This window comes from Cydia amplana, chromosome Z (assembly GCF_948474715.1).
Source record: "Cydia amplana chromosome Z, ilCydAmpl1.1, whole genome shotgun sequence".
NCBI classification, from domain to species: Eukaryota; Metazoa; Arthropoda; class Insecta; order Lepidoptera; family Tortricidae; genus Cydia; species Cydia amplana.
The window spans coordinates 12997472-13014617 of NC_086096.1; the positions used below are offsets into that span (position 1 = coordinate 12997472).

General features: G+C 37.7%; 1 protein-coding gene across 2 annotated transcripts in view; it reads left to right on the top strand.

The window, feature by feature from the left end:
• The first annotated feature begins 3326 nt into the window (after positions 1 to 3326).
• Positions 3327 to 17146, top strand: part of LOC134661171 (SPARC-related modular calcium-binding protein 1) — a 28379-nt gene continuing 14559 nt past the window's right edge. The window contains exons 1-3 of one of the 2 annotated variants that reach the window (XM_063517130.1): positions 3327 to 3822; positions 9045 to 9213; positions 11161 to 11385. In XM_063517130.1, the coding sequence (XP_063373200.1) occupies positions 3736 to 3822; positions 9045 to 9213; positions 11161 to 11385 (481 nt within the window). In that variant the 5' untranslated portion in view covers positions 3327 to 3735. The remainder of the gene's footprint in view (positions 3823 to 9044; positions 9214 to 11160; positions 11386 to 17146) is intronic. The other variant, XM_063517131.1, reaches the window with a different exon arrangement.

Sequence of the window (17146 nt, forward strand, 5' to 3'; positions counted from 1 at the left end):
GTGCAATCAACTGTTCAGATGCAATTTGGATTCTTTGTAAAAAAATCCCAGGCATGAAGGAAGTTTTCTCTTTCATGACTATTTACTATTTTACCATGTCTAACAAAAAGCTATTTTAAGTATACGGATTTTTTCACACCTGTAAACATAAAAAGAGAAAAAAGGTTTTACAGTCTGTGATTCTATTAAGCAGTAAATATTGGCACAATCTTACACAGTGGTTACGCAAGCTGCAGGATAGAGTGAGACATATAAGGTGAACAATGACCTTACATCACTATTCTAAGGGCGCATTTAGACGATGCGAGAACTCGCATTCGAGTTTCATTACATTGCGGGTTTTGATTGGTCGGTTGAATTGGACGTAACAAACAGTCCGCAAAGTAACTAAAATCGCATGCGAGTTCGTGCTCTTAATCAGCCCTTACTCTATCTTATAGCTTGATATGATGGCTGTGCCACTCGTGCAGATCCAGCTATAGTACCGTAATACCGTAATTGGCTGTTTACATAGATTCTTCTTAGTCGAAACATGTTTTTAATAGGTAAAAACGATAGAGTAATGGATTTTTATAGGGTAATTCCGGGGTAGATGGCCATAAGGGGGAGATTGCCCGTCCAAATATTTCATGGTTCTGATGGCTAGATGTCGCTAGTTCTTGTTTAGTTCGCTTCACGTCATGCTTTGAAGCAAAGATATGCCCAAAATTTTGTGGGAAAAACTTGTAAAAGTACGTAAAATCCTTGTTGACTGTTTTAACTAGTGCAAACATTTCTTAGAGGGTTCATATTTTACATGGTGGTGATGCTAGTGTCTTATTCTAATGGTGTTATTTGCTTTTGGTGCAAAGTATACGGTTGTAGTATTGTTCTAACCTAAATAAGAATGAAGCTCGAGTCTCAACTTGTTTTGATTTTAGGCGTGGTCTTCTCTCCCGGACGAAAAGGAGAGATGGCCAGTTCAAGTTGGGGTATTATGGCCATATGGCCGTGTAGGCACACAGTGAAGAAGATATATCTATCACGAATTAGGTATTCCAAAGGTTATCAGATAACAGTGACAGTGTCCCCCTGTGTATGATAACGATTAAAAAAGGAAAATGGAGTTCATTTAGAAAGATAACTATTGCAGGTGTGGGAAAAAATATCACGTGCCTCTTCTCCTCCATAATTGCGTTGTGTGCGCTGTTTGCTGTTATTAGGTGGCCTAAACGGGGTCTTGAGAAGAAAAGGGACTTGGGGAATAAAAATGAAAAATAAATTATACTCTAATGAAGAGTTATGTTATGGCCCTCTCTCCTGTAATGGTATGGTCGTCACCCCCGGATACCTCGGGAGAGATGGCCAATTGTAATTTTTTTTTTAACATTTTTTCAAGCTGTTCGCAATAGAAATACTTTTTTGTATCTTTTATTTTCGACAGTCAATTAGTCAAAGTTTATGAAGAAGTAAATATTTCTTTGATTACATTTAAACTTATTTTTTTATCGAGTCATAAAAAAAAACTATGGCCAACTACCCCGGAATTACCCTACAACTTCCCGTCTGCTAATGGCCTCTACAAACGTAACTGATGATCGCATGCGATTTGCAATACATTGCGGCATTTGATCAATCGGTTGAATTCGTTGCTTCAACTTAGCCAGAAATTATCTAAAATCGCATGCCAGTTGTTGATTATAATTTATAAAACTTGGCTTCCGATTATTGTTGGTAACGCCGCCACAACATGCCATGAATTGGAAAGGTTTTCTTTCACGATGTTTTCAACCGGTAACTATAATATGTTTTTATTAGTACCTAGTACCTAATTAAGAAAATAAATGCTAGTTATCTAAAATAATTCCTTGATTTCTAGAATAAAATTTGCATAATCGACGTTAAATGAGTCTAAAAGTATGACGTTCGTTATGGCGCCTCCACACTTTGTCTCGTCAGTGCCGAATTAGTTTGATCCGACGGCAAGCATTTTTAAGCTCCACGAACGTCGAACAATAAGATGCTGCAAGCATTTTTAAGCTCCTATAATTTGACTTCCCAATCGGAGCCAGAAAAGCACCGTAAACATCAAAGTATTTCAATTATAACATCCGTCGCAAGATCGTGAGCCATGCGCTAAACTGCAATTGACGTTTATAATAACAATTAATTGCACAGTATTTGCTATCAAAATCGCTGCCGAGTTAGTTTGGTCTGACCCTAACGCCTCTAACGCTTAACGCCGAGGCGAACGAATCCGCCGATCCGAAGCGAATTTTGAAGATAGTTTGAGTCCCGGGGCCTTCCCGGTCCTGCCCTGTCCTGTCCTTACATAGGTTAGTTATTATCACGGAAATCATCATTCTACGCAGATACGCAAGATTACGATTGTAGGTATTGTAAAAGAAAATTAAGCATCGAGAAAGGGCTGCCAATTCGAGAATTAGCGTATAAGTTCATCAAGATCTGCCATAACGCGCGTGATTCTTCGATTTTGCTATTTTTGTAGAATTTGATGATACAATAAGCAAATTCGAAGCCTATTTTTATTGTTATTACTTATCATTTGCACACTCCTCTGCCAGTAGGTGGTACGCAAAATACCAGTGTTACACAAATACCATAGTTATTTTTTTGATATTCTAAACTCTGTGTAGGTAAATAATTGATGTAAATAATTAAACTTACTTTTAAAATTAAATCTGAATTTGACATAACCTGTAACCTTTGACACAAAAATGTAAATCCTAGGTCGAAATAAATGGCTATTTTATTTTATTACTTTTAAAATAATGTTTTGTGTGCCTTGTATAATAGGTACCTAACAATAATTAGCTACGCCGTTAACGTTCACTTGGCTCAAAAAAAAATTAAATGCATTTAGCGAGAGTGCGGAGAAGGCAGTGTTATAGCCACTTACTTAGTTACCTATAGGTATCTAATACCTTTAAACGAGCAATTCTTGTATATATATTTATTTATTTATATTGTTTATTTTATCGATCTAGCTAGGTCTTATCTCTGGGAAAACGCGCATTTTCGAGTTTTTATATGTTTTCCGAGCGAAGCTCGGTCACCCCGATATTATAGCTTAAAATAAGCTTTTCATACCTTTAATATAATATTAGTCAACAGGGTCTCTACAAGGCTTATTAAATTAATATCGATTAGCAATTGGTGCATTCCCAGAATCTACGATAAAAATAGTTGTCGGTTAAAATTAAGTAGGTACTTTACTACTACAAACAGAGCCTAGATTTATGGATAAGATTTACTACTTATTGTAACTCCTAGTTAAAGGCGTTTGAGTCAGGCGATATTACTATTTCTAATGATCTAACTGGTACCGATTGAAAGAGAATGCTCGTTACATTGATATTGATTCCACTGGTTGTTTATTTGGTGATTAACACCGGTTTATAGTATTTATGGCGCATCATTATTCCCGTGGAGAGTGGCAAATCAGCTAAGCGGTGGGCGGGGCGGGGTGCGCGCGCGCCGCGTCTCGCACGGGATCGCTCTATCCTTGTTATTATGTATTTTATTCTGTTTTAACTCTCACTCCAGACGAACGTCTCGCGTCCGATCCTTACCGTATTATTACCGGTGTGGTGCAAAATCAAACCCAGTTATGTCAATATGATCATTAATAAAAAGTTGTTTAGCTATCAGCCGATCGATGTCGGTTTAGTGAACGAGTGATCTAATAGTATCATATTTATTAATACAATTAATTTTTTATACCTTTTAGCAATTATGTATATTATCAAATCATTGATTATGTTCCAGTTCATTATTGTTACGTTTTTATTATACGTTACTGATGCAGTGCCCAACGTTAAGGTAAAGTACTTTTTATTTCTTTTGTTCTTCTTTGTACCTACCAATTATTTAATATTAAGTCATTTATGTGCAAATGTGTAAACAATTTTATAAAAGTGTACAAACAATATGTTTTTGTCACATTTAGGTAATGTATGTATTTGTCGTGGTTTTACTTCTTTTTTTTATATATTTTAATATTAGCAAATGAGTCCCACGGAAGTTTGTAAATTAAGGTAGATAAGTAATCAATTAAGTTTTGATAAAACATCGGATGGATAATAATTAACTGTAAACCGTTATTTACAAAAAGAGTTTATTAAGATAATTAAATCCAGTTCTAAATAATATTTACCTGGTTATAATTGGTTGCGTTAGGCTACTTGTTTTTATTTGATTGTAACCGGCACGGCAGTGGCATCGATATAGGCGGCGACATTGCATGTAGAGCTAGTAATAATAGCGCATCATATTCGCATGGTACCCGTTACAATCTGGCGTTTCTTCATATTTTATACAAGCTTTTTGCTTGTGAGTATTGGTATTCAACCGGCTCCGAGGTCGTGTCTGTGGAGATAGGTATCTTAACGGAACGGTAAATTAGATGTCCCCGTTTAACTAATATCGATAATATATTATTTTGTACCTACATTAGTATATTGCGAAATAGAAAGCCGGTTTGTGGATAGTTGTTGTAGGTTTTTTAAAAATTACAAGAACTACTCCATTAATTATACAAATTAAGAATACGGTAAAGTAAGCTAGGAATAAAAAAGAGCACTGGTCTTATTTATTGTTTTCCATATAAATGCTTGGCATTCTATTACTCAATATAAAGCACTGTATTTACTAATGTATAACAGCATTATCTCAACAGCATAAGACTTTCCGGTCGGTGCTACATCTATTTTCAAGTAGCAGTACTGATAGTTCCGCTACTCGATGCTAGATGTAGACACTGAAATTAATAGTCTAACTGATGTATGGAGTGAGCACTCTTGTCTTACTATATTTCTCTATGGTCTGAGGGAAATATCTCTGTACATGTATACAACCTTTATGATAATAAATTATTTGTATTTCTATTTTTAATAGAACGACATATACTATATGTACAAGGGTGTACCGTTATTCAACCTATAAAAGGCTGCTTTTACCTATCGTATGCTATCGTTAAAGTAATCGGTAAAAAGCTCGTTTAAAAGGTATTCACAAAACATCGTATGCGATATGCATATTTGTATCTTACTGCCTTTTGAACACCTACTCCTAAAACAAATTATAACTTAATAAGAGGATTACATGAGACCATGCATTTATCTTCGTTACTATTTTATTTGTATCAGTTCGTATTGTTATTTTATTTCTAACGATGCCGGATTGTTTTCGTACTTTCGGACAACTAGCTATACATTAATTATTAATAAGTATAAATTAATTAATCAGTATAAAAACACCTTCACAAAACCAGTCAGACTAGTCATTATTTTATGGTCTTCATCAGCAGTGCTATTTCACCAAGTCGTACTTTCCGAAATCAAATTAACATATTACTATAAAAACGTAAAATATTCAAGTAACTAAAGGTGTGTCTATAATTTTTGAATAGTTCTTCTCTAAATCTGTCTAGGTGTTGACAGTGGGACTAACTGAATGTATCCAGTGGTCTTCGAAAAATCAGAGAAAATATACGAATAAGCTAAAACTACAAAGATCTGGCGAATTGAGAACTTCCTCCTTTTTGAAGTTGGTAAATGTATTAATTGGGACGATTATGTTAACCCTGACAAAACATATTTGAAAACAAAGACCTTTATTTCTCTATACGGTTATGCGAGTAGGGGGCTATTCATAAATTAGGTACGTCATTTCAAATGGGGGGGATGGATCTGAACATCGGATGATGGTAGCAAGACGTAGGAGGAAACGGGGTCATTCGAAGCATGATTTTTGGATGATTTTGGGGGAGGGTGGGTCATAAATAGATGACGTAATTTATAGACAGCCCCTATAGGCTATGGGCTGGTTAGTTGAATTTTGCTTATTGTATGAACGTTACACGACACTTATCCACTCCTGGAATCTCCGGAGCTTTTTAAAAGTATTCCAATCCCTGTAGAAGAAGTCGTGTTCTTTCTTCATCTTACTGAAAAAATAGATAAAAAGTTCATAATACCTTACTTCCGATAAAAAAATATGTTCATATAGGAAAAACCCGCCTAAGAGTATTACAGGCCACGCCTTCCAGGCCACCTAATGGAGGTACATCGAGTTAGACCAAGATAAGTCTGCAGCGGTTTTGATAGCCCAGACTGTGCAAGTGTTATTTTAAACGTCAAACTTCTATGAAATGATGACGTATAAATAACACTTGCACAGTCTGTGCGGTCAAAACCGTTGCAGCGTTATATTGCTCTAACTTTACCTTCATAGGTAGGTTACGAAAAAGCCATACAAGCGTACAAAAGGACGTATGTACATTTGCGGCACTTATGCCCTTTTAATAAATTATAAGTTATTTTGTAAAAATTACGCATGAATAAGGGTTCCGTTTCTTTCGTTAAGGTTCGTAAGGAACCTTAAAAAGGAACGTTAGTATAAAAGAGTGTCTCGCCTCTTAGTTTAGATAATTGACTATCCCTGAAATGTATGTCCATAATCCATAAATAAAAATTGTATGTAATAAAATATGCAATGTCAAGCAAAATCAGCATTAGCACGAACGTTCGCACACCGGCCCTCGTCGCGGGTGGAATCATAATGACGCTTTAACAAAACAATCGAGCCCGTTTATAAGGAAAATAGGCGTAAGTAAAAGATTTGAAGTCGTCGCAAGTATGCGGGCTATTGTTCAAGGAATGGTCGATGAAAGACCTTTCTAATCGGCTCGCCTGTTTTATAATCGTAAAGCATAGCTTGAGCTTTCAAAACAAAAAAGCATTATGTTTCCCCTGTATGTTTATACGTACATGGTTATCTCAGAAAGTTTTGCATCGATTTGGATAGTTAATTAACGAATGTAATTTCAATAATGCGTACAATTTACACTTTGCAATCACGCGAGTTAGTCTGAAGTCAATTTAATCGAAATGTCTAGCAGATAAATCAAATGCAACAATAAACAATATTTATTGTCATCTTAGACTTTCACTGACTGTCGAATAATGAATGTGCCCAAAGACTCCAGACGGCATCACTGTCGTGTACAGTGCACATGGGCATGATGGGCAATAACTTCTACACGAAATTATTTGAATACGATTATCAATTCCCGTCACATTCCCCGCTGGTGACAGCCGGTGCGAAAGGGCAAATGCCGCTGAATGCTGAATGGTGAACTGTAAATACTGTGCAGCAAACACCTAAAGTTATAAATAAAATCAAAGTAAATAATTGTTTATAGATGTGCCTAGAAGTAAGAAAAACAATAGTTGCATAATATTATATGAATATTCCTAAGAACAATGCTGTTTGGATCGTTTCTTATGCATTTGATTGCGATCTCACTGGCAGTCATTTAATCTACAAATAAAAGTGCTGGAGTAGAAAAATTATAGAATGCATTGCTGAAGTTTATTGGTTTTATAAATGAAGGTGATAAATTAAAAATGCAAATACTTTTACCGATTGGTTTAATAAAATCAATGCTTTTACCACCACATAATCCGTAAAAATCAAGTAAGGAGTACCTACTAGGTAATTTGGTTCGAACAGTAGGTACCTACCTCTTTTTTGGTAATCGATTATAAATTACCTGGACCGTAAAAATAATGATTGACATGTCGATCATCAAAATCAGCGTTATTAAGGTACTGTTACACATGCTCTAAAATAGCATGCTAAAAAGCGTGCTATTGAGTATGCTCAATACGAGCATGCTTATGAGCAGTTTACATTTGCTAGCAATACGCATGCTAGTTTTAAGTATGCTCCTGAATAAGCATACTCAAAGCAAACACTCCAAATACACATGCTATTTTATAGCGTGCTCTCTCGCTCTCTGTCAGTTCAAACAAAGCTATGGACAATCAAACAGCTATCCGTATGGAGCTCGCTCGCTTTGATTCTTCCATTTTTTTAAATTCGGTATGGTACACAGACCTTAAATTCTTAATCTTAGTTTTAATGATTTTCAAAGTCAAGGACGCATCCTCCATGTTCGTTAATATGTCTTGGTACGCATTATTTCTAAAAATATTATTTTTATACTGCGGTATGCGGGGATTCCACAAGCACTCGTTATTTCGATACAAATTTACAAATTTGAGCGTTTTTTCGTCGCCCCAGCGAGACATTTTGGCGTTAAAATTGTTCATGCGCACCTGTTGCAAACGACTGATCGATACTAGCATGCTCAATAAGCAAACCTGTTCACACGCGCTAAAAGCACGCCCCCCTCCACCCGCGCTGCAGGTAGCATGCCCAAAAATCGCACGACCGTTGATTTTTGAGCAAACTCAAAACGAGCATGCTCATTATTAGCAATGTTTCGACACACATGCTACTAAGTAGCAATTGCTGAATAGTGGCATGCTTTCGTGCTAGAAATCAGCATGTGTAACAGTAGCTTTAATATTATTCGTACTCATTGGTATTTTATGGGAATCTGTTACTGCAGTAAGCCAGAAAATATATTATCCAAACATTTAGTTCTCTTCTTAATTGCGTCTTAGAAATAGGAGCAACAAAATCGTAAATTTCTTTATAGGAATTAACTATCTGGGAGTATATAAATGATAATCAGGAATACTTAATTAGAACGTGTATTTCTCAGTACACAGCCGGGGAACAACTGAGGAGCAAGTCGCGCGGCGGGCATTCCGTATAGCGCGGGGAAATGCTGACCACGTAATCTGTCCCTATATTGTTGACAACTTGAAAACAAAATCTCTTTCTTTGCTTTAGTTTTAATGTAAAAAGGCTACCTATTATGTTTGCCCCTATAAAATTTTTCATTGGTGCTTTCAAAAAGTATATATGTAAAACATTTTGTTTAATTATTAACGAAACACAAAAAATATTTCTCAACAAAGTCCTTTTTGTACACTTCAGCTTAAGGGCCACCCCACACATCTGGCGTCTTTCGGGCGTCGGCGTCGGTCAGCGCTATAGAAAATGACGTCGCTGCGCAGTTGCGTAGACGTTGCGTCGAGCCGGGCCATAGAGTTGTAGATGCCGACGAGACGCCGACGCTCGAAAGACGCTAGATGTGGGGTGGCCTTAACATGAAGTCGTTTGTGCAGAGTAACAACGAGCACTGTACCGGGCGTGCCGCGTCGTGCGACGCGAACGCCGGCCCGCGTCGTGCAGTGTGCGGGACGGACGGTCGCACGTACCAGACGCGCTGCCACCTCCTCAGGGCCCAGTGCTCGGGTGAACCCGTGGCGCTAGCCAGAAAAGGACCATGCGCTGGTAAGTTTACCATTTATGAATGTGGCAAAATGCAAAGCTATACAAAACTCGTTCTTGGAGGTCTTGTTTGTCGAAAACCCCGATGAACCACGGAGAAAATTGTAACCTCAATCACCGTGTACCCCTGTCCGGTACCCTTTTTTAGGGTTCCGTAGCCAAATGGCAAAAAACGGAACCCTTATAGATTCGTCATGTCTGTCTGTCTGTCCGTCTGTCCGTCTGTCTGTCCGTCCGTATGTCACAGCCACTTTTCTCCGAAACTATAAGAACTATACTGTTGAAACTTGGTAAGTAGATGTATTCTGTGAACCGCATTAAGATTTTCACACAAAAATAGAAAAAAAACAATAAATTTTTGGGGTTCCCCATACTTCGAACTGAAACTCAAAAATTTTTTTTTCATCAAACCCATACGTGTGGAGTATCTATGGATAGGGCTTCAAAAATGATATTGAGGTTTCTAATATCATTTTTTTCTAAACTGAATAGTTTGCCCGAGAGACACTTCCAAAGTGGTAAAATGTGTGTCCCCCCCCCCCTGTAACTTCTAAAATAAGAGAATGATAAAACTAAAAAAAATATATGATGTACATTACCATGTAAACTTCCACCGAAAATTGGTTTGAACGAGATCTAGTAAGTAGTTTATTTTTATACGTCATAAATCGCCTAAATACGGAACCCTTCATGGGCGAGTCCGACTCGCACTTGGCCGCTTTTCTTGTTCTTATTAAAGCCTGATAAGATTACATTAGCCTTCGCCGTGTTGCGGATTTTCAGTGGTACTAATTTATTTTACTGGCAAGGAGTACATACTCTTTGACAACGGCTATATTATGCTTTCATATTAGGAGTTTAGTTGAGTGACACTATCTTAGGGCCAAATAATATCTTTGTCTCTGGCTTTACCTACTATGTATGTATATATACTGGACCATAGACAACGCGAAGTGTGATAACCCTTTAAAGAAGCTCTTTTAAATACAATTGCGACTTGTTCGGTCAGGCCAAGATAGTTTCTTATTCCCTTCGATACATTTATTATAGTATTTAGCAGGATTCTTTCAAGATTACCTACAGTTTATTCTTATTGTAACAGTTAAACTTCATTGACTAGGTATACCCCATCCACAACCCTTAAACTTTCCACGGAATGTTTTGTGGTTATATACAATATGTACAACATAATAATATGACACAATCACTCGTCTACTAATCCGTGCAAAAAAAAAACACGTATATCTAGCAAAAGATCTAGTTGATGTATGGTTACACGCTCACGCAGACCGTTGTCGTCACATGTGCACCGCATGACCGGTCTGTTGAAAAATAATGATCGATGAGTGTACAGGACTCCTTTGTTTATTGGCTCGCTCTAATCAAACACGTCTTTGTCTACATTCGTCCTTCCTATAACCAAGTAGATATTTACGACACGGTATTATAGAGCCATAGATATGCCTCCCTTACACGTAAGGAAAGCGCTATTCTGTGGCGACTATGCTTTAAATCGTGTAAAAACGCACCGATATTCTTTATCTAGTGTCTCACTTCTGGCATGCGTGTCTCACTCCGCGATTTCGTCGCTTTGCTACAGGTAGGTAAAAGTACATCCGTTCGGCCCTAATTTTGGGGAAAGCCATAAGCCGCGCGTGGCGCTGTCGCCACCTAGCGGCCATATCTGTGCTGATCGTAACAGACGCGTTTTGTTAGAGAGTTAGTCTTCTGTACTTAGTACTATTATTTATACTGTGCTTCTGGGCAAAAACCAGCTCTCTCCCCTTTTTTACACTCGGCATTGTTCTCTGTCTTAATGGTATTTTCTCACCATTTCGTGAAGAACCAGAATGTTTAAGTCGCCCTGCTACCAAAAGCCAATACTAGTCCCGAGCGGCGATGGACATTTTTATTCAGAGACTTTGCTTTCTAATACTCATTTATTGTTAGAGGGCCAATCATCCTGCCTGATTGCGTTGCGCTATGCCCTGAACGGGCAGGGCGGGCGCCGAGCCAACTTCGTGCCGCGATGCCGCGCAGACGGGACCTACGTCGCCGTGCAGTGCGCGGCCGCGGGCGCCGGCGCCGCCGCGGGCTGCTGGTGCGTCACGCCCGACGGCAAGCCGCTTCAGGACACCGCCGTCAGGAATGGGAGACCAGACTGTACCAAAACCGGTGAGTCTTCTATTTGTGCTGTATAAGGTCTCATCCAACAGGGGCATCGCGCTGTATCATAAATAAATATGTTTCGAATATAGTTAACATCACTTAATGCGCCGTTCCACAGGTGACCTTAGGGATATTCGGCTCGGCAAAATGACAGGAGTGATATAGCTATATCGATGTAGTCGGTAAAGTTTCAATTTAAAGCATTATACACACCTATCAAATTGTTTAGTCGAATAGACTGTCTTATTTCTAATTGCTTAAGATATTTACGCTGTTGCGAAGATTACTTGATATTGGGAGTGGTAATAGGCCATGTGAGTATTTTCTAGTATTGGCAAGAAGTTTTAGCATAATAATAATTTAGCTTAAAAACTGTTGGATCATAAGTACTCAAACACGATGCATACCTAATTAATAAAACTATTAACGCTTACGATCCTGACGGCGTTCTCTGTGTGCTTTTGCTTAATTAAGCTTGTTGACAAACAAGCTAGGATTGCACGCTAACTGGGAAAACTAAAAAAACCGAATATGACGGTAGTACGTATGTCTACAAACCTGTAGTAACCTCCGCGAGATTTTTATATTCCAATGCAAGTTCAATATTCTATTCAATTTTCTCCGTTTAAAAGCGCATATAGGGACTTAAAAGGTTAAAGATATCTAGATCAGGAAAAATAGATTAAATCGAATACAGTGTTAATTGTGTACTTAAAAGGAGGTTAAAGGTACAAACCTGTAGTAACCTCCGCGAGATACTTCGTCTGAATTTAGAACATTTTTATATTCCAATGCAAGTTCAATATTCAATTCAATTTTCTCCGTTTAAAAGCGCATATAGGGACTTAAAAGGTTAAAGATATCTAGATCAGGAAAAATAGATTAAATCGAATACAGTGTTAATTGTGTACTTAAAAGGAGGTTAAAGGTATCTAAGATAGGTAGGATCAGGAAAAATAGATTAAATTCGAATACAGTGTTATTTAAATAATGAGAAGTGTCACTAAATCAGTAGATCTAGATATCTTCAAGCCAGTGATTCACTACGGTTGCCAGCGTAGCGATGGCTGGCGTTATATTCTGCTCTGCTAACTGCTAATAACATGCATGCTAATTCACAACTAACTATCGTGTCGCATGAAGGTAACGTGACGTGACTGTGCCGAATTGTCTAAACTCTATACCGTAATTTTCATGTATCGAATATATTTAATCCTGTAGATAGGTTTAATTATTTATTGATCTACAATGGTTTCCCGGCTAAACTGGAGATAAATCATTATAAATCGTCTTAAACTAATTTTCGGATTCAGATTCACAACATCTGTTCTGAGTAACGTCGTAAGTTGTAAATAGCGTCTGAGTATGTTTGAAATAAGCCGTAAACAATGCTCCAGATGCGCAAGAGTGTTTACTTTACGTCGCATTTTCGAAACATACACCTGATGCTAGACTCGGCGTTGATTTATTTTATATAAATTTTCCAGAACTAAATAGACGGACAAAGATCTTAACCGAGCAAAGAACAGTAAAATTACATAAGGAAACTGCAAACTTTAGAAGTCACATGCAACAATTAAGGCGCAGCATTTCTGACACGCTAACTTCGATGTCAATAGCTACAATTGCCATTATCGTTTCATATAGGAATGATCTAGAATGATACGTCAAAGATCAAGGCTAGTCTATTGTAATCTCAAATGCAGGGACACTTTGTTCTGTTGAACTATGAAGATAAAAGGGCCCAGGGGCCCCGTGTCGGCGGAAGGTAGCAATCCCGCCTGCTGTTTACAGCAAAGGTATTATCGAATTAAACTAAGTACATTTGTAGGTATAGGAAGTACATCAATACAATTGTAAGTGCTTATAGTGAGCCCGTATGGATCCAAGATCTGATTCACGTTTTATTGAGATAGAAATTATGCTATTTGTAGATATCTACAATTCGCTGCCGCTATGCCAAAATGTAGTGATGACCTATAAATGCTGTTTCAAAGAATAATTTGATGAATGTGTGGGATATATAGGTAATCATCGTGTCGACATACTTATACGTGTTTTTGATTTAACGATATCTGTGCTGCAAGAAATATTTTTAAGAGTGAATCGTTTTTAATAGTGACAGGTTGACAACAGCGCTGCACTAACGCGCATAAATTCTAAAATCACTATACTCGTACTGTATATCTTAGAAAGTCATTGACATGCATTGTGTGTATGATTTAATGCTGCGACATTCCATTCAATGTTCGATCGGCTTGCTTGTTATTTTGGCAACAACTTAAACTTGAACTAAAAATAACTATTTTAACCTAAGATTTTAACTTAGGTACACTATGGGAAATATAATGGGTATTTGGATCAAACAAGGTTATTATTTAACATTAGGTTATGGGCCATGCCATATATTACTGAAGAACATTTTATCATCTATTTATTTAATCTCTATTGTAAAAAGAATACATTTATATTACTCGGTAGACCTTAAAACAATACAGGACAGATGAAAAAATATTGGCCAATTTTTTAGTAAAGGCGTGTAACCGGTGTAACATCACTCATCAGTAACATCAGTAACATCACTGTTGGTTTTTGGGTACAAATAGAAATCTTAACTGAGGACAGCAACGAGATAACTTTTGATTTTCTGTGTCTGTGTGATCCTTAGAAAATCAGATGTTAGTGTTTGGGTGTTCGGCCGAAGACAACCATTGTTAGAATGTAAATAGATCGGTCGCGATGCAGACAAAGGGTCTACCTACGCAGGGCGACGCCCGCCGATCCCGGACACTTCTAATCGCCAGCTTCCTTACGCGGCTTCAGCCCGCATATTCACCTCTTAACATGGTTATTGACTCGAACGTGATTTAAGGTCAGGTCAGGTGGGGCACGTGCCTCCACGTTACAAGTACCATCATCTTCCTCGCGTTGTCCCGGCATTTTGCCACGGCTCATGGGAGCCTGGGGTCCGCTTGGCAACTAATCCCAGTAATTGGCGTGGGCACTAGTTTTTACGAAAGCGACTGCCATCTGACCTTACAACCCAGGGGGTAAACTAGGCCCGTATTGGGATTAGTCCGGTTTCCTCACGATGTTTTCCTTCACCGAAAAGCGACTGGTAAATATCAAATGATATTTCGTACATAAGTTCCGAAAAACTCATTGGTACGAGCCGGGGTTCGAACCCGCGACCTCCGGATTGCAAATCGCACGCTCTTACCGGTAGGCCACCAGCACTAGGCCACAAGTGCCACCACCTTGTATGTTGTAAATATAAAAGGCGGACAGTTGGATACGTAGGTGCTGGTAGAGGACTTTCCACGCTTGATGGGAAAATTTACGTAATAGGACACGTGTATCCAAACCTTTTATAGAACCAGTGTACAGTAGTAGGTATAGAGGCACTCGAGGGGAAAATGTCTCAATTGATTACCTATATAATTTATATATTCTACAATCTTGTTAGCTTTGTCCCGGTCCCGGCCTTTATGCCACTGATCATGGGAGCCTGGGGTCCGCTGTTATTACGAAAGCGACTGCCATCTGACCCTCCTACCCGGAGGGGAAACTAGGCTTTTATTGGGATTAGTTCGGTGTCCTCACGATGATTTCCTTCTCTGAAAAGCGACTGGTATAGTATTTTATGCAACCGTTTTTTAAGAGAGGTCAAAAAAGGCGAGTGGCGTGAGTAACAATTTGAGGCGAAGCCGAAAATTGTTAATAAAGATGCCACGAGTATTTTTTGACTCGGTTAAACAACGTTGCATACAATACTTTTTCTACGACCAAGCACTTACTTTGAAATAAAATTGTAAATTTAACAAATATTTTTCATTCAAGAAGTAGCAAAAATGGAGGGTACGGGCGGAAAAGGAATTAATGAAATTAAAAAAACTTGTCTATGGTTCACTTATTTGTCAGAAATGACATTTAAAATAAGGTTGGCAACAATGTATTTCATTCAATATTGTTTAAGTGCTCATTACACGAAGTATCGAAAAAGTGCCAAAAAGATACTGCGTGTATGTGTATGCACAAATGCTTTTTTGGGGAATAGACTAAGGACTTGTCTTGACAACTGTAAGATAGGGTTTTAAAGGTGTGTGCACGACCCTTTAAATGATAAATAAAAGTACGGGAGTAGAAATAGTTATTTGTACAACAAGAGATCAAAGTTTGATATTTCTTCGAGTGCTTATTTTGAGTCCCGTGCAAGCGAAAGATTCTATAGTATGCATACGAGCCCGGGCTTGAACCCGCAACCTCTGGATTGAAAGATAGGCTACTAACTAACGCTTCCAAATATAATATGTTTCATAAGTATATTGTATACATATATCGACTAATCAATCAAACAACAGAACAAACGCGCCACGTTTAACACGGCGCTCTACATTGGGGCATGAAATCACGAAAGAATGTAGAAATAAATCTCTAAAATTTTAATTATAATCCTTGGCTAATTACAATAAAAGTGCAAATGTGTATGCTTCTTGCGAATTACATCTTTCATAAATTGTTAAAATATAATATGTTATATGTACGTAGTAAAAAATAAATAAACGAAAATAAGGGCACCTCCACTTCACTACAAAAAAACAGAAAAAACGTATACAAACCTGAGACTGCTTGGTAATAAATTTCTTGGTTAGTTTGGTGAGTGACTAATTTTACTGTGAAACTGAGGATCTAAAAAAATATAAACACAGTATAAAAATAAAGCCAGGTAGAGTACGTAAAAACGTTGTCTTCAATCGTGGACCTTACTCATCCGATTGGATTTCTATTTTGTCCCGTGTCTAATTCTAAGTGTGTAGGTATAATAATACCAATAACAGACACATAGTGAGACATAGTTATACCAATAACACTCTTTAGTTCGTTACAACTCCAAATGGAAATAAAAAGTGTAGGTAAACCAAGCACTTTTATTATTATTTATTAAAGAAACGGCAGACGGTGAATAAGAAATAAAATATTTTTAGGTCGTTTTTCTTGGATAACGCCGAGGCCCAAGAAATACCTACTTTACTAATTTTATTATTATCACATTGAATACAGTCATGAATTGTTGAAACTATCTTTTATGAAAGAACCTGTATATATTACATATGAAATAACTTTTCACCAACAAAGTTTGTCCGAGTTCTACACTTCGCGTTATCGTATCGATAGTCACTACTGTAACGTCTGTAGCATCATCCATAATGCCCTGAAATCTATGTGTAACTTTAAATTCCAATTGAGATCAAAGCATGTGAATATTCATTAAGCCACTGGAATGCAATAAAACAGTTTTTGCAGGTCTGCTGCAAAGCGAATTATTTCTTGATTTACAGACTCATAAAATGGCTCTTAGATTACACTGGTCATTGCGGAACACTATAGATGGCTGATTAATGCTGTCTGTCGCCCAAGAAAGGCGAGCTTTAAGGTTTACAGCAAATGGCTTGCCTGAGTGGCCTGACATCTGTCAATGCTGCCCCGATTGAAAATAGTTTCGACTAGACACAAGGCAGTTTAAGAGGGCTATTACATTTGGTCACTTCGTCCATACTAAATGTATTTATACGCACTTATCAAATCGGCACGGCGAAGGTACTTAAATTTAAATAACTCATAAAACAAGAAGTAATATTATGTGTTCCGATATATTTAACCATTCTTGTCGTCGCGCGTCGTCATATATTTGATGCTGACAGTACCTATGTCTTATTAGGTTTGATTAGTCAGTCAGACAGTAATTTAAGCTTGATTTATAAAATAT